Source organism: Cherax quadricarinatus, chromosome 75 (genome assembly GCF_038502225.1).
Source record: "Cherax quadricarinatus isolate ZL_2023a chromosome 75, ASM3850222v1, whole genome shotgun sequence".
In the NCBI taxonomy this organism is placed as follows: domain Eukaryota; kingdom Metazoa; phylum Arthropoda; class Malacostraca; order Decapoda; family Parastacidae; genus Cherax; species Cherax quadricarinatus.
In genome coordinates, this window is record NC_091366.1 from 5,661,713 (window position 1) to 5,684,791 (window position 23,079).

Below are 23,079 nucleotides of genomic sequence, written 5' to 3' on the forward strand. Positions count from 1 at the left end.
TTGTACTATTTTTTTTAGAATACAAGCAAAGATAAACTAATTTAAGTTGTATTTTAAATTAGTATTTATTTATGATTAAACACTTGATTTTTTATGTATAGTGGCATGAGCCCAGTGAAGGAAATGCATGTTATGTGTTCTGCAGAAGAGGAGATGGCTCGGTTACTTCAGTTTGCCACAGGTTGTTCCCGGCTTCCCCCTGGTGGCTTTGCTCAGCTGTCGCCACATTTCCAAATCTCAGCAGCTCATACATATGGTGTCTTACCAACAGCTCACACTTGGTAAGTTATAAAGAATAGGTCACTGTTGAGTAGATGGAACATTGACAACTGAATCAAAATTGAAAGTAAAATGTACACTATGTTACTATTTGTCCTGATAATGGGTCACCACTTGATAATAGTTCAAGGCAAGTCAAAATATCCTCTAGCTTTCATTTCCAGTTTGTAGGTTGTATGTTGTGTATCTTTATACGTATATTCTTCTAAACTGTTGTGTTTTGAGCACCTCTGCAAAAACAGTGATAATGTGTGAGTGAGGTGAAAGTGTTGAATGATGATGAAAGTATTTTCTTTTTGGGGATTTTCTTTCTTTTTTGGGTCACCCTGCCTCGGTGGGAGACGGCCGACTTGTTGAAAAAAAAAAAAAAGTTATGAATGGTAAGGTATAAATGTAGCATCGTTTGTGTTTAATATAACTGTTATACAGTAGTCACAATTTTAATGTAATATAAACCTGAAATTTTTGTTAACCTCATTACCTTACTCTTTCCTATTAAAAGTAAATGTAAAAGAGCAAGGTGATGAGGGTAACAAAAAAGTGTAGGCAGTGATAGCTCAAATTTCAGATTGGAAGAAGGGAGTATGGAGGAAGAGGATGTATTAAGGCAATTTGGAGTGGATATGTCAGCAGATGGGTCTGTGAAAGATCAAGTGAGCCAGAGATTAGATTGAGGGAAAAAAGTACGAGTACCATCCGACTTACGACCAAGCTTGGTTCTGACCAACCGGTCATAAGTCAAAATGGATGCAAGTCGAACCTTAGAAAATTGCCGACATAGTGGGTAGGGCATAATGTCAAACCTTTGCTATGTAAAGTACCTACATAGTATTGTATGTTACTTTTTACTAAATATTTTACAACTGTATATCAACTTCACACTTATTGTAATGACTTTATTTTATTGCTTTATTTTTGTAAAGTCTAAGTACAAGTGGTTGCGTGTCGGATGGTACTTGTGGGTGGTGAGTCGAGTTCTCTCTGGAAAGTTTATGGAGACAAAAAAGGGAATGTGCCGGATTATAATGGTGCCAGCTCTTTTATGTGGGTATGACTTATTCATTCCAAATTTATTACAGTTTCATGATACTAACAGTGGAATTTGGCCACAAAGCACATTAAGTATATTTAACCCAGGATGACTCAGTAAAATCAAACAGTGTGACTTATCTCCAAGTTTTGAAGAGTATTACACTCTGAAACAATTGTAATATTATAAGTATTCCTTGTACATAGTATTAGAAGACCAGAATAGTAAAAATATAGAATAAAAAAACAATTATACCATATATTTCAAGTGGAGCATTGTCGAACTAAGCTTTTTCCCACATTTGAAGTGCTAAAAGATCTTTAAACACCTCTAATATCATAAGAAATTAGTGTACATAGTGTTAAGCAATTAAAAAAATAGACATCTTGGTGTCAGTAAATTGTAAAATACATACCGCAGGCTCATTTATGACGCTGTTGCCAATGAGTGACGATTTTATGATGAAAAAATAATTTTGTTCATCAGTTCCACTCACTTTAGTCTTATTTGATTCAGAAAAATGCTATCATTCTATAAATTTTTTTTGTTTTTTTTTAATAATCTTAAACCCTCCCCCCCACCCCCTCCTTCCACACTGGGCCCTGTATTCCACCTTTTATTCACCTCAGATTTATACACCTTTGTCAGTCAGTCTTGGTTCATCCTTCCTAAATGACCAATCTGTCTGAGCCATTTCCTGTGCTCTCAGACTTATACCCTTCATACCACTACACTCTTGTTCATTAACCTAGTCTTTTGTAGGTGGCCGCCATCAGCAAAAATCAACCTTTTGCAGAATGGTGATACTCGTTCACAACAATTTTGCATGTTTACAAATAGGATTCATGAAAAAAAAAAATTCACCAAATGTAATGACTGTTGGTACATTTTTATGCATATTTGGTTGAAGATGTTTTTTTTTCAATAGTTCAGGAACTTTTTGATAGCATTTCTTGAACTGGCTTATGCTATTGCTGGCTTTGACATATGCAGGCAGTCTGTTTCATTCCTTTATTGCTGTACAATAAAAGGTGTTTGAAGCCTGGCCACTGACTGTGGGTACTGCAAAGTTAAGCTCTCTCCCCCTAGTACTATGATTGCTTTGGTTCCCAGTCTTGATATAATTGGCAGCAAGATATTCTGGACACTGTTTGCGAGTAGTCAAGGAATTTGGTGGTTTTTTCCTTTCTCCCTGCTTAACCTCATCCCACCACACACCCAGTTATAATTAAAGTGCTAAACCATGAAAGGTTACCACACAACCAAACAGGCAATTTACCCGGTGTGACTTGTAAATGGCTGAAGTTGGACCAAAACATTTTAAGCTTCTCTATCTCCTTTGTGCAGGTTATTTGTGTATTGTGCCTTTTTTTTTTTAATTTACCTTGTTTTATTCATGTAACAACAGTTTTTGCGAGGGAGGCAGATGGCACTGTATTTCTAATTGCAATATTCATAATTAAATTCCATATAACATGTATATAACACTTGATGGAGAAATTGCTTTACAATTAAATTATTACTAATAACACTGAATTTCTTCCGCAGCTTTAATCAACTCTGTCTACCAGACTACGACAGCTACGAGCAGTTCGAGAAGGCATTGCTTCTCGCTATTAAAGAAGGTTCTGAAGGCTTTGGAATGGTATAACTCGTGTATGTAAAAATCTGAAAAAAAAAAAATTCTAAATACCAATACTGACATGTGTTGTACTGATCTGTAGGGAAAATTATGACAAAAGGATGAGCTTTTTAATCAAGAATTTATGATAATGTTGGAGACAAGGGGTGAAAAAGACGACAGTGGCAGAGAAGAACTTCGTGATATTTTCCCACAGGTGAAATGTCTTGGAGTTCCTCTCTGCCTTTTTGCCATATTTTACTTCCTAATTATTGAATATAATTTATACACGAAAGTCAATCAAACTTATGTGAAACAAGTGCTTTATTCGTGGATAATATGCTTAATTTTGTAATGACTCAAATGTACAAGTTGAAACTTATTGAAAAGGAAAATTAATTTGAATCTCTTAATTTAATTTCATGCCATTGATGTGGATTATATGTAAGGAGTGACATGCATCTGTTAGTAGGGATATATTAAATATCTTGACTGAAATTATATTCATAATTTACATTTTTTACCTTCAAAGACTAGCTTTACCCAGAGGTGATCAGTTATTACTCTTATTTTATCTTTATTAACAGAATTGTATGCACACTGAGTGTATGTATATATACTGAGTTGACTTTAATACCTATTTTCGGGATAGGCTTTAAAATAACAACCCCAGCAACAATTGTAGCTGTTTGGATACATCTGGAAGTATTTTTTCAAAATTCAAGAAAAAGTGATTATAGTGTCATTTATTAGTCTTTTCTGCATATCAAACATATTACAATGTACGCTAAAAGTTATGAAGTCCATTCTTTCTCTGGGAATGAAATCAAGTATATAAATCATTATACCAGTTGCTATTTAAATATCTTTGAGTTATATACACTACTGGGCTGCAAAATCTGTTTACCTATTTCATGGTAAAATATGCAATTGGTTATAAAGATTGGCATTTTAAAAAGTACAAATATGAATCTCCAGAGTTATCACTGATCACACTAAGACTATATATTCAAAGTAACTATAATACACTAACAAAAATACTGTTAGCATAATCTCCAAGGGAGATGCCAGAGAAAGGCTCTTCATCTAAGGAAGTGGAGCTACTTTCCCCTTTCTTGGATCAAGCCTGAGGGTTTTCCATTCTCCAGGTACAGCATAGCCATTACAAGTTGAGCATTTCCCTAGGTATATAATGTTGAATTCATTGGGAAGCACTAAACCCATAAAATCATACAGCACTTGGGGAATGGGGGATAGTCAGATTTGATCCAAGAAAGGGAAGCTCCAATTCTCTGGATCAAGAGCCCTTTACTGGCATCAAGCCTCTTCCCTTGAAGGATATAATAATAATAGTGTAAGCAGAATATGTTGAACATCAAGTACAGTATTATCACTACTTCATACCAAGCACATCTTAAGCAGATTATTATAATTATAACCAGGTGCTAAACCTGTAAGGGTCATACAGCTCCCATAAGCAGAGGCAAAAGACATTCATGAGCGTTTCTTGAATTTCACTATTAGATAAAAAAAATAAATACTTTAACCCTCACCTGACATAATTTTAATAAAGTTTGAATCTCATTCACATTCCAAATATATTCTTATTATTGTTTATTCTGGCAGAACACTGATATAACTTACAAACATTGTGACAAGCACTGACTCTTGTGGCACCCCACTCGTAACTTTTTCCTCTTATAACTGTTCACATTTTCTTGTAGAACAGAACTATGTTGATTGGAAACTGAATTGTTTTATAAGTTTTTGCTCCAGTTGTTATATCCATTTTTTCTTTCATGGCTTTTTCCAGTAATTCTCCAATGAAACTTACCAGCGAGATGGACGTTTTCCGTATGTCCAGCAGTTTAGTCTTAAAATGAACACAAAAAGATTTCTTTAGCTTTTCTACACATTTTTAACATCCAGAACTTTATATTTTATTTTTATTATTATCACACTGGCCGATTCCCACCAAGGCAGGGTGGCCCGAAAAAGAAAAACTTTCACCATCATTCACTCCATCATTGTCTTGCCAGAAGGGTGCTTTACACTACAGTTTTTAAACTGCAACATTAACACCCCTCCTTCAGAGTGTAGGCACTGTACTTCCCATCTCTAGGACTCAAGTCCGGCCTGCCGGTTTCCCTGAACCCCTTCATAAATGTTACTTTGCTCACACTCCAACAGCACGTCAAGTATTAAAAACTATTTGTCTCCATTCACTCCTATCAAACACTCTCACGCATGCCTGCTAGAAGTCCAAGCCCCTCGCACACAAAACCTCCTTTACCCCCTCCCTCCAACCTTTCCTAGGCCGACCCCTACCCCACCTTCTTTCCACTACAGACTGATACACTCTTGAAGTCATTCTGTTTCGCTCCATTCTCTCTACATGTCCGAACCACCTCAACAACCCTTCCTCAGCCCTCTGGACAACAGTTTTGGTAATCCCGCACCTCCTCCTAACTTCCAAACTATGAATTCTCTGCATTATATTCACACCACACATTGCCCTCAGACATGACATCTCCACTGCCTCCAGCCTTCTCCTCGCTGTAACATTCATCACCCATGTTTCACACCCATATAAGAGCGTTGGTAAAACTATACTCTCATACATTCCCCTCCAAGGACAAAGTTCTTTGTCTCCACAGACTCCTAAGTGCACCACTCACCCTTTTCCCCTCATCAATTCTATGATTCACCTCGTCCTTCATAGACCCATCCGCTGACACGTCCACTCCCAAATATCTGAATACATTCACCTCCTCCATACTCTCTCCCTCCAATCTGATATCCATTCTTTCATCACCCAATCTTTTTGTTATCCTCATAACCTTTCTCTTTCCTGTATTCACTATTAATTTTCTTCTTTTGCATACCCTACCAAATTCATCCACCAACTCTGCAACTTCTCTTCAGAATCTCCCAAGAGCACAGTGTCATCAGCAAAGAGCAACTGTGACAACTCCCACTTTGTGTGATTCTTTATCTTTTAACTCCACGCCTCTTGCCAAGACCCTCGCATTTACTTCTCTTACAACCCCATCCATAAATATATTAAACAACCACGGTGACATCACACATCCTTGTCTAAGGCCTACTTTTACTGGGAAATAATTTTCCTCTTTCCTACATACTCTAACTTGAGCCTCACTGTCCTCGTAAAAACTCTTCACTGCTTTCAGTAACCTACCTCCTACACCATACACCTGCAACATCTGCCACATTGCCCCCCTATCCACCCTGTCATATGCTTTTTCCAAATCCATAAATGCCACAAAGACTTTATATATGCTAGTATAACCTGATGGTGGGTATAGGCTGATTTCTGAGTTTTTGTCAAAAATCCTTGATTCTTCATGTATCTTGTATACAAGTTTATTTTAGCTTTTGGGAGATATTAAAAAGAGGTTGATGAGTTCTTATGTGAAACATATTCTAGCCGAAGCTTGGAAAAAGCACTTAAAACAAATAAAAATGGCATTAGAAATGTCACAATATTTGTGACAAAAAACAGAAATAGTCCTGGAGTATACCTGGAGGGTGTTTTGGGGGTCGATGCCCCTGCAGCCCGGTCTATGACTAGGCCTTGCGGTGGATCAGGGTCTGATCAACCAGGCTGTTACTGCTGGCTGCACACAAACTGACGTACGAACCACAGCTTGGCTGGTCAGGTACTGACTTTAGGTATCTGTCTAGCTCCCTCTTGAAGACAGCCAGGGGTCTATTGGTAATCCCCCTCATGTATGTTTGAAGGCAGTTCAACAGAAATAAGATTAGAACAGTGCATTAGGCCTACTTGCCCATGCAACTCAGGTCCTGCTTATACCCAACCATTACAGCAAGCTTGCTGGTTCATGCTAGACAGACCCTGTGTACACACAGCACATGATAGAGATTGGTAAAGAACTGCAGGTTTATTAACCCTTAAACTGTCCAAACGTAGATCTACGTTTTTTCAACATTTGAAAGTATGTAAAAAAACGTAGATTTTTTTTTTTTTTTACATTTGAAAGTGTGTAAAAAAACTTTGATCTGTTTTTTTTTTATTGAAAATATATAAAAAACATTGATCTACTTTTGGAGCACTACACATGTGAACATAGATCTATGTTTGGACAGTTGAAGGGTTAATGTTCTGTTAGCACAGTTATCTTTGTCTTGTACTGGACAAGGAGGAGGAAATGATTGACCATGGGAGGGAGAATAAGTAGGTGACACTTTCTCCTCCTCTTACTTTGGCTCATCTTACTGTATTTACCTTTACTCCTACAGAAACTTGTCTAGTTCCCTGCTAAAGCCTTTTTTCTTTGTTCTGGTGATATTCACATTTGCTGGTGTACTGTAGTAGATTGAAGTCTTGAATCTTAGATGTTGACATTACTCTATTTTACAATTGTACTTTTGTTATCCCTATTTTCATTTGAATAATTCCTCACATTCTTCCATATCTTTTTTTTTTTTTTATTATTACACAGGGTTTGACAAGGTTAGGTTAAGGATCCCTAGCTTTATTGACAAGCTATTTACAGGTTAAGGATCCCTAGCTTTATTGACAGGTTAAGGATTCCTAACTTTATTGGCAAGCTAAGAGCTGTTACTTACATCAGCTCATTTGAAAGCATTTTTATTGTTATGAGACATATAAGTAGGGAACAGGATGAAGTTGGAGCCATCTGTGGGCCAGCATTTTCATTTGATCAACTGACTTTATCTCGTTGGCATCGTAATGCTGTACAAATGTGTTCCAGACTCGAGTCATCCTTGGGATAAATGATCTTAGATGAAGTGATGTTCTGGAGAAGGGTACAGCCAGCTTTCTGCCTGTCTTGTGGTATAGAAACTTGCTTCACGCTGTCCTTGAAGTGGATCCAAGTGTGGTACTTTGACAATATTGGCCTTGTACATAACAGTAAGGCCACCCGCATTCCTCCTGTGTTGAAAGTTCTGCTGAGATGACAGATCTATCCAGGATTGGTCTAGGCAAGAGAGGAGACGTCTTGCTCTGTTCTCTACTCTGTCAAGCAATCGCAGATGAGAGGGGGGGGGGGGCAGGCAAATCAAGAAAATGGAGCATACTCAATGTGTGAGCCTACTTGTGCCTCGTACAGAATCTTGCAACCCCTACTGTCAAGCAGATGCAAGATACGGCGAAGTGCTGTAAGCTTCCTTGCTGCATTGTTTGCAAGATTTACAACGTGTTTCTTCATGGTCAGTTTGGAGTCGAATTTCACCCTAAGGATATCAACTTCTTCCCCATGTGCCATCACCCTCCCATTCATCCTTGCTACTGCACCGGCATTACTGTCATGGTGCCTAGAGACCATCATTTGTGTTTTCTCAATACTCTATCTCTTGTTTCTGTTCCAGATTACTGATAGGTAGGTACAGTACAAATGCTTCAAGGCAGTCCCAGTAGATTAAATGCTTTACTGATTCTGCTCACTTAGAAATTCTCTCTATATATATCTCTAGCTAATTTCTCATTTGTTTTGAGTAGCGTGAGTGCAGAAAGGTACCAGCATTATTTGAACAATAAAAACGACAAGACTGACTAGAACAATCCACAAATAACTCACACTTTGAAAAGAAAACTTTAGAGACTATTTCAGTATGTTTTGAGTAAATTGTGATCTAATAATGGTTTATAAAGGCTGAAATGTCATCTAAAGCCTTCTCTCTTATGCATTATTTGTCACCCTACATTTTATATTTTAAGGCTCCCTTAACTCACCCTACTGTTTTCCTGGTATTGTCTACATATGCTTTGTTCTCTAATATTAGGTTGCCTGACATCACTATTCCTAGATCTTTTACTGGTTTCCTTCATTGTTTGTCAGGAATTGCTGCAACAGTGTACTGAGCATACACACCAGTACAGTAATTTAACAAAACAGCAATTTTCTGTCAAGGCAAAGGGGCCCAAAGAAAACACAGTCACCAATATTCACTCAATTGCCATCTTTCTAGAAGTGTGCTGACATCACAGTGTGCCCCTCTGGTTGCAGCATCTCCATCCTTCCTTCAGAATGCAGACAGTGCCCTTCCTACCTCCAGGAATCGAGTCTGGCCTACTGGTTTCCCTGAATTCCTTCATGAAATTTACCTTACTCACTCCAATAGCATGTTCACTAAATACGTACTACTTGTCTCCATTCACTCTTAACATGCTCAAACAGACCAGTTGCATGGTTGAGTCTCTAAAATTTAATTATACATCCTCTCTAGATGCCCAGACTACCTTAACAACCTCCTCCTCAACTCTGAATTATTCCCTTGGTCACTCCACATTGCCTTTTAACTTCTACTTTGAATTCTCTGCATGATCTTCTCACCACATTGCTTTCAAACATGACATCACCATTGACTCAGACTTTTTTTTTCCACCACAGCATTGACAACCTCTGCCTTGCACCCATATAAAAATGTTGGTACCACCATACTTTTCAGCACACCTATTTTTTCCCTCATCTTGCATAAAGCCATCTGCTGATATATCCACTCCCAAATTTCCCAGTTTTATTACTGAAACAAAATTTGTACAGTATAAAAATATATGAAGGACTTTTTCTAATCATTATATTTCATAACTGTAAAAACTGTGAAAGTCCACAACCTAACCACTACGGTACCAATAGTTAAACACCCCTAAGTTAAATTAATATTCAATAAATGGTCACCTATGAACTGCAGTTGAGTGAACTATGCACTTGTAGCAATTAATATATTTAGTCTTGATCTATACAAGGAAAATTTGTAATGGAACAATGTATACCAGTAATAAATAAGTGCTATCTTGTCGAAATTATCTTAACATTATAACAGGGAATGCATTATTCTAATGTTCATTTATATCTGTAACATTTTTTTTATACCATACATGGAGTCTTCCTTGCCTAAAGCATTTCATTTGTGAGTTATTCCAGTATTATATACAAAAGGGCATTATAGTAATTTGATAAGAAAAATATTGGAATATTTTCATAGTGTAATGCACTTCCATCTTATTTTATGTGCTTAATTTTACCATTTATAATTAGTTTTTAATTTTCATCAAATAATTTTTGTCTCTTATAATTGTCTTCTGCTCACATTAATATTTCATTATATAAATATATCATTGTCTAGTCAATTTTTTATGTATTTTTTTTTAAATTAAAGTATCCATTATATTAGAAACATTGATAATATAAAGTATAAGAGGGAATTTTCACTTGAAACAAGTACAGTAGGGCCCCGCTTTATGGCGTTCTGCTAATATGGTGATTTCAAATTATGACCAAAATTTGCTATACAGCGAGCGGTCTTTCAAATACGGTGCGCCCTACCCGGTTCGTTTACATTCTCGCATATTTTATATGTACTCTGATAATTATACTTATGTGTACCTGTACCTAGATATACTTACACAGTGCTGGCATGCAGGTACACATTAAAATCACTAAGTCTCTCTCTACTCTGATGTCTTGGGCACATTAAATATTGTATATTATGTTAATTTAGACATTTCCATTAATCCATCTATGATATTTATTTTCAAAATTATATAATAGCATATTTATTTTATGTAACATGAACATGATACATACACCCATAGTATAAAAATTGACAAATATGAGATTTATTTACCCAGCCTTTTGTAGGAGAGTCGAAGAATTACGTTTTCTCTAGTCAAACACCAGTAACTTAACTAGAAATTTATTCCTTTCGTATGCCTTCACTATATCTATAGCTATTAACAACCCTTGTGGGTTTAGCATTTCTGTTTTATTATGATTATAATCTTCTTTCTTTCTTTCAACACACCGGCCGTATCCCACCGAGGCGGGGTGGCCCAAAAGGAAAAACGAAAGTTTCTCCTTTTACATTTAGTAATATATACAGGAGAAGAGGTTACTAGCCCCTTGCTCCCGGCATTTTAGTTGCCTCTTACAACACGCATGGCTTACGGAGGAAGAATTCTGTTCCACTTCCCCATGGAGATAAGAGGAAATAAACAAGAATAAGAACTAGAAAGAAAATAGAAGAAAACCCAGAGGGGTGTGTATATATGTGCTTGTACATGTATGTGTAGTGTGACCTAAGTGTAAGTAGAAGTAGCAAGACGTACCTGAAATCTTGCATGTTCATGAGACAGAAAAAAGGACACCAGCAATCCTACCATCATGTAAAACAATTACAGGCTTTCGTTTTACACTCACTTGGCAGGACGGTAGTACCTCCCTGGGCGGTTGCTGTCTACCAACCTACTACCTATAATGATTATAATAATAACAATAATTTGTCAGAGCATCATTCCTTCTAAAAATTACATGTTGGTCTTTATTTATTGTACTGTATCAATGTGGAGACAGTTTGCACACATTGTAAAGTGTGTATTATGGTATAATACAAACGTGTATGAACGAACACCAGACATGTTCGCCTGGTTTGTTTACATTATGTGTGGGGTGGGGAGGGCTGCCTACCATACTTCCCAAACCTGATTTTCTACAAATAAAACTCACCTCTCACTCTACATAAAGACTACAAATATATTAAGGCAATTTGTGAATGTACTGTATATATATATTATCGCTCTGGGGCGCTTTAATTAAATTATATATATTTTTTTTTTATTATTACACTGGCCAATTCCCACCAAGGCAGGGTGGCCCGAAAAAGAAAAACTTTCACCATCATTCACTCCATCACTGTCTTGCCAGTAGGGTGCTTTACACTACAGCTTTTAAACTGGTAGTAGCCTGGAACCTAACCTGCTGTATAAGTGGGGTCCGGCTGTACTGTATATTTCATCTTGAAAGAAACTTACAATGTAGATTTTTATAAAATAATTTATGTTTATAGGATTAATAAAAAACAATCAGTAAACAGTTTTTGTTGCACTGTTGTCACAAATCACATTTGACTGTTTCTTAAACCATTATTGTGCACCAGTGCATCATTCACATAATAGTTTACTGATCTTTAAAAAGGTGTGACACACTTAAATGATAATGTTCTTACAGTCTTGTAAGTACTTTTTTTTTTTTCACTTTGACATATCCTCATGGGAAAGGAGGTTAGTCATTCCATTGTAAACTTCTCACGACTCAGAAGACAACTAAACTAACAGAGGCAAGAGATTGATTGTCCCTTACCCTATACTTAATTAACCTTAATAACCAATGAAGAGGAAATGTTTTTGGTTGCCCTGTCTTGATGGAAATGACTAGCGAGTTAATAAGCTTCTTAATTATATGTAAATTTAAAATCAATAAACACCATTATTTTTTTTATATCACAAGGTAATTCTTTGTATCAGGGCCTACATTTACAGAATAAAATTATTTTATATGGTGTTAATCTTTACAAGTTGTGGTTTGCACATTTAAGGGTTATGATTCAATGCTAAAATATGGTATGATATACACCACTTGGCTGATTTTTCCTGCTTTCAAATTTGCTGATTACGTCAATTTTAGGTCTCGGTCATTTGTTTGGGTTGTTGGGCACTTCTTCAGGCCAGAGAAAAAATTGGTAGCTGCTGGGTCAGCGGAGGGAACGAAGGGTAGCATTGCCTTGAATAGCCAGCTATTCATTTGACAGTGACCAATTTAATTCTAATATGCAATGTAAACACCACATGGTACACCCTCAGTAACCCTGACAAAACCAACAGCAGTGACACCACTGCCAACACCACATGTGGTATTGCCAGCACCCCTGAAACCCACCAGGTACCCTGCCAGCATTAAGACACCACAAGCTTCCCTGCCAGCATCACATGTGGCACCACCAACTCCTTTGCCAGCACTACATGTGACACCAGCGGCCCTACCAACACCACATTAAGCATCACCAACACTTCTGAGACAAATTGCTCTGCCAACACATGTAACACCAGCTGCCCTGTCAACACTACATGTTACCTTTCTAGCTGCCCTGCCAATACAAAGTGTAGCACCAGCAACACCCCAAACAACAACAGTTGCCCTGGCAACATTACACAAGATTCCACCTGATGCCCAAAGAGTAATTGTGGCACCATCAGCACCCCTAATATCACCAGTTAGGGTGCCATCACCATATGTGACACCAGCTGCTCTGCCAGCTTTGACACCCAGTTGCCCTACCAATAAAGATACATAATGTTACTGTAAGTTGTGTGATATGTTACTATGCCTGTCTCCATGACTCACAGTGGTGCTTATGCTAACCTTCCTATGGTGTAGAAATATACCTAGTTGGATGAATCTTATTGTGGCTAGCTGGTCTAGTGGCTAACGCGACAGTCTGGAGTTTTGAGACTCTGATTGCGGGTTCTATCCCCGCCCGTGGTATGGCCTGTCTCCATGTTTCAAGGAATATCCCACCTTGAAATGATTGTATATATTCGAAATCAGGTCCATCATTTTGAAACACCCTGTATAATAATTCCCTGTTCAGAGTGCTGAAACACAAAAGCAATCATTATAAATAAAACAACACAGTTAATGGAAAAAATTATATTAAAGATATTGAAATTGTGGATGTTGTGTACTGTGCTCTTCTTTTAGTACTAAAACAACATGAAAAACATCTATTACTATTAAAAAATGTATAGTGTTAAACATTGCAAAAAAAAAAAATACATAATCACATAAAAATAAATAAAAATTATTACCCGATGGAATCATAAGTGTTCTTATCGGGGTGATTTTTCCACTAACTTTAGCACTGTAAATCGGTAAGTTTTCATCTGATATTTGTTATTTTGGTCTCGTTATACTCGAATGAACATTTTAAAATGGTCATTCATGGTTTAAGAATTAAATATCTTTAATGTTCCATTAAACATAAGCTGAGAGAAAAGAACAAAAAGCCAAAATACCGTGACTGGAACAATACACAAATAACCCACATAATCCATACATAGTAGAGAGAAGCTTACAGCAATGTTTCGGTCTGACTTTGACCATTTACAGTATATGATCCAAGTGGGACCGAAATGTCAGTAGTAAGCTTCTCTCTCCTATGTGTGGGTTATTTATGTACATGATCAGAGTTTAACACAAAGTTGTTCATTTGTCCAGGGCAACTCCCACTTTGTGTGTGATTCTTTAAAAATTTACTTCTCTTAAAAACATCACACATCCTTGTCTAAGGCCTACTTTTACTGGGAAAAAATTTCCCTCTTTCCTACATACTCTTAAACACCTGGTCCACACACCCCCTACCTTTCCTAAAGCCTCCTTGTTCATCTGCTATCCTATTCTCCGTCTTACTCTTAATTCTTTCAATTATAACTCTACCATACACTTTACCAGGTACACTCAACAGATTTATGTCCCTTTACCCTCTTCCATACATTTATTAAACAATTGCACCAACCACTCCAAAACAATATCCCCACAACATTTCTATCTTTATCCCATCAATCCCGGCTTCACATCTTCATCAACATTTAACAATTCCTCAAAATATTCCTTCCATCTTCCCAATACCTCTAACTCTCCATTTAATAACTCTCCTCTCCTATTTTTAACTGACAAATCCACCTAGGCTTTCTAACTCTCACTCCAAAACTTTTTCTTATTTTCAACAAAATTTGTTGATAACATCTCACCCACTCTCTCATTTGCTCTCTTTTTACATTGCTTCACCACTCTCTTAACCTCTCTCTTTTTCTCCATATACTCTTCCCTCCTTGCATCACTTCTACTTTGTAAAAACTTCTCATATGCTAACTTTTTCTCCCTTAGCTGAACACTCTAACACTACATTTTTTAACCTACCCCATACCTCTTCGACCCCATTGCCTATGCTCTCATTAGTCTATCCTCCAATAGCTGTTTATATCTTACCCTAACTGCCTCCTCTTTTAATTCTCCTTGTATCCCATCTACCTTTTACTCTCAGTGTAGCTACAACTAGAAGTCTACTCAACAGTCTTTTATCTACCAATACATAATCCAACAAACTACTGTCATTTCGCCCTACATCATATCGTGTATACTTATTTATCCTCTTTTTCTTAAAATATGTATTACCTATAACTAAACCCCTTTCTATACAAAGTTCAATCAAAGGGCTCCCATTATCATTTACACCTGGCACCCCAAACTTACCTACCACACCCTCTCTAAAAGTTTCCAGTTAATGTGATATACAGTGGTTGTATGTGATTGGTACAGTTCACAAAGCACACTGAAAACTTGAGTTATGCAGAATTAAAGGTTAATCCTGATTGAAACTTAGTACAGCTGCACAGCATCTAAAGCATAAAATGAGAGATCTTACCTATCAGCCTAATTTTTGTAATTTGCCAGTTTTCTGCATGAATTTATTAAATCTGTTATTGTTATGTTTCTTGCTTAACTGAGATATTAAGAAGGGCAATTTCAATTGCTTAAAGTATTTATTGATGGGACAGGAGAGATGAAATTACAGTGGACCCCCAGTTAGAGAACTTTTTTCATTCCAGTAGTATGTTCAGGTGCCAGTACTGACCGAATTTTTTCCCATAAGGAATATTGTGAAGTAGATTAGTCCATTTCAGACCCCCAAACATACACGTACAAATGCACTTACATAAATACACTTACATAATTGGTCGCAATTGGAGGTGATCGTTAAGCGGGGGTCCACTGTATATCTTTCCTGAGAGTGGGAATCAGATGTCAGTGGAATGAATTTTGGGTATTTTTCATTGTGAATTTATGTCTGATAAGATTCATTTTAATTTTTTGTCAAAAAACCCAGTAATGAATGTGAAGCGTGAGAGACAGCAAAATGTATGACAACATGTTTGTGGATACACTTATAACTAAGTGGAAAAACTCTTGACTTACAAAGCATCTAAGTTTCTCTGTATTATGGTAGATATTATTGTCAAGTCCTCAAAAGTTTATGATAGCTAATGTTTATTATTATAGTCACAAGGAAGTGCTAAAACCTAATGTATAGTATATCTCAGTACAATGAACTCGTTCTTCATGGGATATTTATGCTCCCAGTATTACACTTAGAGTTGCGTCATCGCGTGCATCAGATTTTTCTTAACTTGTACAAGGGTGCTTGCAGTATAAAGTGAATTATAGGTTATATTTTTGTAATAAGAATTATTGTGATTTAGCCAAGTTAGACTAAGATTATAAAATATTTAATGGCAACACCAGGGCTTTTTATAAATCAAGAAACATGCTGTTTTTTTTTTTTAAAGTCCTGAAGGATATTCATACCAAGAGGTGTGTGTATATACACCAAGTTTTTTTTAATCCGTTTCAGGAAATACAGTATCACTGACCGGTGATCTAGAGAAGAAATGCAGTCTAAATAATTTTATAGTCAATAGGCTGTAAAGCTAATAACTGAATTTCATGCCAAAATTCCTACGAAGTTTTGTCTAAATTTTAACAGCTGGCAACACTGTTTTGTGTATACACAGAACACATTATTATTACATTCCTGGCATTTACTTGTCTATTTAAAATCTAGCACCATAAACAACTTGTAACTGTTGAAATATTCTTGACAATAATTTTAATATAGTGTTCTTGAATGTAATTTTTAGAAAAGAAACCATGTAATATTAAGTGTAATAGACTTGAACACTAGTAAGCCAAAGTAGATGTATCATGAATCACAATTACTGTAGTATATATGTGTGATACAACACAGGCGAGAGTAAGAAAATAAAAAAAAAAAATTAGTTGTTGTGGAATTGCACCACAGAATGTGTTTGTACTAGCATATTCTGCATCTCTTATGGTACAGTACAACACTTCAAAAACGTAAATAATTTATTCCCCAATAATAAAAACTAAATATTTTCTAATCTTAAGATGTTTTGGGTATCTCACTATGCAGTAATTAGTGTAAAAACTCATTCAAAATAAGGTAATAATCATTTGATATGCTTTCAGTATGTATTGTATATTCATTATTTTGTTGCTGGTAATAAGAGATGTGCATGTAGTTATGCTTCATATGACTGTCTTTTTCTAACATATTTAGGCCTACTGCCATGAAAATAATTAGCTGATGTGGGCTTGTTAGATCATAGTATTGTATAGTGAGAGAGAGTGCAACCAAGTGAGCGTGCATGACGACATCATTTGTACTTTATCATCAAAGTTAAGTTTAAAAAATATTAATTTGTGAGCCAATCTTTGTTCTAAACAACAACATATAATTTACAAAATTATCAAAATATAAATTATAAGAAAGTTAGACAGTATTTTGAAAACCCTATAGAATTATATTTTTAGAGCAATAATAATGTATGAAATAAGTGTTTATACTGTACTAGTAAAAATTTAAATTAAGTGGGATAAGACAGACATTAGTTGGTTAACGAGGATCATCACAAAGGGCGTTTTAATATTTTAAAAAACTAGCATGATTTAGTCAGATATAATTATTTTTAACATAGTTTGCTTATTTTATATACCAACTATAACCTTGTACAATAAAAGACATTCTTATATCTCATATACCGCAGTCTTCTTTAACTAGTGAAACACTTGTGCAGTTCAGTAAGGGGGTGTAGTGGAGATTAACATGGTCTGGCCTATTATGGCTTTATGCAGTACATTCTATATTAATTGCATAAACATATACAAAGATTATTTTAAAAGTATGGAGAATTTAGAAATAATACAGTAAATTACAGACATGTGTGTGATGTACCAGAAGATGTTAAGGGACTTCACTATGGTGTCATGTGCTGTAATACTGCTAAGATTAGTGAGAGCGGTGAATACACGTGCGGTGTACTAATGCACTGTGTATAGTTAGACTCATCCACAACTCTATTACCAAACCAGTACTTTCCTATATCCCTCCTGGTTCTAGAAGGCTAGATATTATCAACCTCAGAGAATATGTAATAGATGATACACAGGAATATTTATTACTCACTGTGTAATTATTTTATCACATTAGCTTAGTCTGCAAAATATCAACAGTATACAATGATTTATAGAGATTGAGGTTAAATTACCAAGTGATAGCTCATTTATAATAGTTTTAATATTTAGACTATGTATATTACACTAAAGAACTTAATTTACTACAGCACATCTATTCATTGTGAAGAAGTTGGCAAAATGTAATGTTGACAAGTCCCATTCTTGAGTGTAGTCTAGACTGGACTGGCATATGTTGAGCTGCAATGAAGCTCTTGAGAGTCTGTGGTATACAGCTATGAAATCTTGAGTTTGTGAAAAGTTGAACTGACTACTAGACAAAAGAATGGAACCAAAATTAACAGTAATATGCAGTAGGCCAGTAACAAATAATCAGTCAGTACTGTGTATTGTGAAGCTAGTCTGGCAAAAATGTGAAGTAACTATCTGCACTAGTTAGTGTAAATTTTATCGAGCCAACAAATGATAAAACATACATTTTGATCTGCCCCAATTTATAATAAATTCTTGATAATGGGTCAAAACAGCATCCAGTTATTAATTTTGGGGGTTACAACAGTAAAAGGGATTAATTTTAGTGAGTTCTTTGTTTATTTTTCTGTGGTTTTCAATAAAGTCAGACTGTGTAGCTAGTGTTTATCTCCACAAGAGTCTCCTTGCAATGAACCAAACAATTCACTGCACATTTGCATTTAAACATTTTGCCAAAACAAAGAATCACAAAATTTTGTAAAATGTATAATATTGTAGTTTACAAATGAGGTAAATACACCTCAAAATTTTTATGCATATCGAAGCAGTGAGGCATCTGTAGAGACGAAAACATTATCCATGGAGGCAAAGAGGAGAATGTGTAAGATTATAGTTGTACTAACATTCTTATATAGGTGTGAATGTTGCAACAAGGAGGAGGCTGGAAGCAGTAGAGATGATGTGTCTCTGGGCAATGTATGGTGTGAATATTATGCAGATAATTTGTAGTTTGGCGATTAGGAGGTCCGAGGTTACTGTAGGTATTCTCCTGAGGGCTGAGGAGGTTTGGACACAGAGGATGGAGCAAAAATTGGATGACTTGGAGGGTTTATAAATTTGCAGTGGAGAAGAGGTTGTCCTAGGAAAGGATGGAATAAAAGAGGGTTTTGTGTGTAAGGAGCTTGGACATGCAACATGCATGTTAGATAGGAGTGAATGGCTTTTGGGACCTGACAACCTGTTGGAGTGTGAGCAGGGTAATATTTTGTGAAGGAATTCAGTCCTGGAGGTGGGTAGTACAATGCCTGTACTTCAAAAGGAGGAGTTTGGAGTGACATCTAAACTGTTGTATCTGAGTGCCTCTGCAAAGACAAGTGATTATATGTGAATGATGAATAACTTTCCATTACATGTTCTCTGTTCTTTCATCACTTCTTGTTCATCATGTTAAGAAAGAAAATTAAGGAAAACTTATTTTTTTTTTTTTATTGTGAACATAATTATCAGGCTGGAGGCAGTGGAGATGTCATGTCTGAGGGCAATGTGTGGTGTGAATATAATGCAGAGAATTCGTAGTTTGGAAGTTAGGAGGAGGTGCGGGATTACCAAAACTGTTGTCCAGAGGGCTGAGGAAGGGTTGTTGAGGTGGTTCGGACATGTAGAGAGAATGGAGCGAAACAGAATGACTTCAAGAGTGTATCAGTCTGTAGTGGAAGGAAGGCGGGGTAGGGGTCGGCCTAGGAAGGGTTGGAGGGAGGGGGTAAAGGAGGTTTTGTGTGCGAGGGGCTTGGACTTCCAGCAGGCATGCGTGAGCGTGTTTGATAGGAGTGAATGGAGACAAATGGTTTTTAATACTTGACGTGCTGTTGGAGTGTGAGCAAAGTAACATTTATGAAGGGATTCAGGGAAACCGGCAGGCCGGACTTGAGTCCTGGAGATGGGAAGTACAGTGCCTGCACTCTGAAGGAGGGGTGTTAATGTTGCAGTTTAAAAACTGTAGTGTAAAGCACCCTTCTGGCAAGACAGTGATGGAGTGAATGATGGTGAAAGTTTTTCTTTTTCGGGCCACCCTGCCTTGGTGGGAATCGGCCGGTGTGATAATAATAAAAAATAATAATTATCATAAGACTCCTCTTTGCCTCCTATCAGTCAATGAGGGCATATCTATTTTATTACATTAAACCTATATGGGCTCAAATGCCTGGGAACTGGGAGGTAATCCGGTTTGATCCACACGAAGGGGTATCTCCAGCTCCTTAGATCATGAGCACTTCACTAGCATTAAGGTACCCCATTAAAAAAAAAAATGTTAACCTTTGTAACTTCATTTGAACTTTGGGTAAAATTTTGTATTTCACTGGACTTTTTCTAGCTTGTCCCCATGTTATTTTAAGTACAAAAATTAGACACATTACTGCTGCATCTGACATATTTTGTGAAGAGCTTTTTCTTTACCATTTCCCCCAGTCATATATCTAAAAGATTTTTTAAAGTTTACCATTGTACTATAAGAGTTTATCAAGATTTAATTAATGTGATCTTATGTCAATGAAGACTCAAAAAAAAATTTGTTAGTATGGATGGCAATACACACTTGACCCAAAATTCTGGTCGAAGAAACTTGTTATATCAAGAACTCAATTACTGTAATATTTAAAAAGAATTGCTAACCCTGTGTGATCCCCAAATCAAATCTTAAAAGTATATGCAAGAAAAATCTATTGAATTAATGCTTTCTGTCAATTGGTTACAGTATTAAGATTGTAGTTATAGTGTGCAACCAAATCCTCAATACACATCAAATATTATTTCCTATGTTAACTGGGTCATTTAATGTTCTTGTCAGAAGTGATCCTCTTAACATAGCTTGCTTTCTAAAATTTATGTCAGTATTTTTTTTTTTAATATATTACCCGAGTTCTAGACTAGCAATGAATATTAACTTTTGAAATCAATCAATTTGGGAAGGTATACTCAAAATACTCGTCTTATGGAAGATGCAGGATTTTGTTGAGTACTTTACATCGATAATTATTAAATAACTGGTACAGTATTGGTAACTAGTGTATCCAAATTTTGTCATGCTTGTGTGAATGCAGTGTTATTTGATTGTAAAGAAAATCTGCCTGTTGTCACTGATTTTATGTTTTTAGAAAAAACTTCTAAATGGCCACATTCATAAAGAAAGCACATGACATTGTGTTATAGATGCACTATATGCTCTTATAGTCAGTCATGTACATATAATGTATATTCCATGGATGTATACTGTATTTATTTCATGTAAAAAGTTATTTCAAGGAAAATTAACATTTTTGTAAGACTTTATAAAATATACAAACTTTAAGTTTATACAGAATTTATTATATATACCTAACCTCTTATACATACATCATTATGAGACTGAATATTAATGTATCCATGCACAATACATATAATTATTATATTTGCAAGAAAATTTTAAACCATGAAAGTTAGAAAACAAGTGGGGAATAAAATAAGGGCAATCAGGTGTGGTCAAAGGAAAGGGAGGGTAGTTCAGATTCCTAGGATCAAGAGCTCTTCATCTATTTAGTTAATGTATATAAATTTAAGGGTGTAGTTTTGTAACTGTAGTGTAAGCACTCCTCTGCCAAGACTGATGTAATGAAAATTTTTCTTTTTTGGGCCATCCTGCCTTGGTGGGAAACAGCTGATGTGTTAGTAAAATAAATAACACATGTATAGACAGTTTGAGGATAGCAGTGTTTTCACAGTAATCCCACAAGGCAAAGGAGGTAATTATGCTTGATCTCAAGGGAAAGATGATACCAATTTTAGGCAGATATTAATATCAGGAAGATCTGAATAGGTTGATGCAGTGAATTATCACAATGAAAAATAAGCGCCAAACCCACAAGATAATATTTCTAGAACTTAATACTGTAGATCTCAATCGAACTGGAAAAAAAAAAACAGCAGATCTGTCTAATAATAATCTAAAGCCAAGACAACAGTGTTTAAGTGTTCACTATGTAGCTAACAGAATTCTTGCCTTCATATTAAGAAAAATAACAGGAATCTATACATCATTGGTTAGGTCTTATATAGGATGGTAACATGTTAAAAGAACTCTTCTGTTCTTTTCTCTCCATATTGACTCTCTTGGCTTTCCTTAATTTATCTCTGTATGTCCATCTGGCATCTTACTTTTATTTCCTTGGAAAGTTCTCTTCTATGTTTTTTTAAGCTGTATTACCTAATATAGGTTCACACTCACTTTTTCTTCTAATCTCATTCTTGTGCTACTGCGATCGACACTGATGGTTCTAAATCTTCTGAAGATGTTGGATATTCATCAGTTATACAGGGTCATTTATTAAACTAGTATTTACACAGCTGAGTTGTATGCAATTCTCATGGCCCTCAATAAGTATGGCATCAATGCCTACCTCAATATTTGTATTAATTTTAGACAGTGCATTACAAGCTATCCAGAAATTTGATTCCCCTTATCCCATTTCTAGTAAATGTAGACATCTTTGTGTACTAGATATGTAAAAGTTTGGGCAGACTCTGCAGTTCATGACCTCATTTCATATAGGGATATTTTTCAGTTTCACAACCACTGGAGGTCTGAATTAGTCTACAGTATATTCCATTCTGTCAAGTCATGTTTAGGTTTCTGGTGATTGTCTTAAGGAGACCACTCACAGGTTATTGTGGAAAAATGTTTGGCACCACTTTGAGACTTCCCAAGTTATCAGTTTGCCCCGTGTCAACAGACATGCAGAATTTACCTCCAATGTCTTCACTGTTCTAATTTACTCTACCTAACCTCTTCACTATATGTCCAACCTTTGACTTTTTATCATACTTTCCCCTCACTACCTTCTTCCTCAGACCGAACCTAATTACCCCCCATTCTCCCCTCCCCTATCCCATCCTCCCCATCCTCCCCTTTTTCCATTCCTCCTCCTCCTCCTCACCCCTCCCTTTTGCCCTTCCTCTTCTTGGCCTTCGTGATTTCTCCCACAGGCGCACTAGTTCCTAGGTAGGGGAAAGGACACCGGGGTCCATCCCATTCCGTTGAGGTTTCTTGGCGGTGGCGTAGTTTGCCGTGGAATCTGGATTGCCTGGGGATGTCCCGATCCCTCTCCGGTATCCCGGAGTAGCTTTGGGTGTCTTTTGGGCGACGGGTGTATCTCTGGAAGCCACCTTTCGGATTCCGGGGGTGGTGGCTGAAGGAGGTATGCTTTGTGGCGGATATCCGGCCGCCCTCTCTTTTGTCCACCGAGGTA

General features: G+C 36.4%; 2 protein-coding genes across 3 annotated transcripts in view; one reads left to right on the forward strand and one right to left on the reverse strand.

Moving 5' to 3' along the window:
- Positions 1 to 3,433, forward strand: part of LOC128685488 (apoptosis-resistant E3 ubiquitin protein ligase 1) — a 38,073-nt gene extending 34,640 nt beyond the window's left edge. Inside the window, exons 10-11 of the mRNA XM_053772085.2 lie at positions 146 to 281; positions 2,858 to 3,433. Of these exons, the coding sequence (XP_053628060.1) occupies positions 146 to 281; positions 2,858 to 2,960 (239 nt within the window). The 3' untranslated portion in view covers positions 2,961 to 3,433. The remainder of the gene's footprint in view (positions 1 to 145; positions 282 to 2,857) is intronic.
- LOC128691850 (uncharacterized) overlaps positions 1 to 23,079 on the reverse strand; it is a 406,268-nt gene that overhangs the window by 143,347 nt on the left and 239,842 nt on the right. The window lies entirely within an intron of this gene.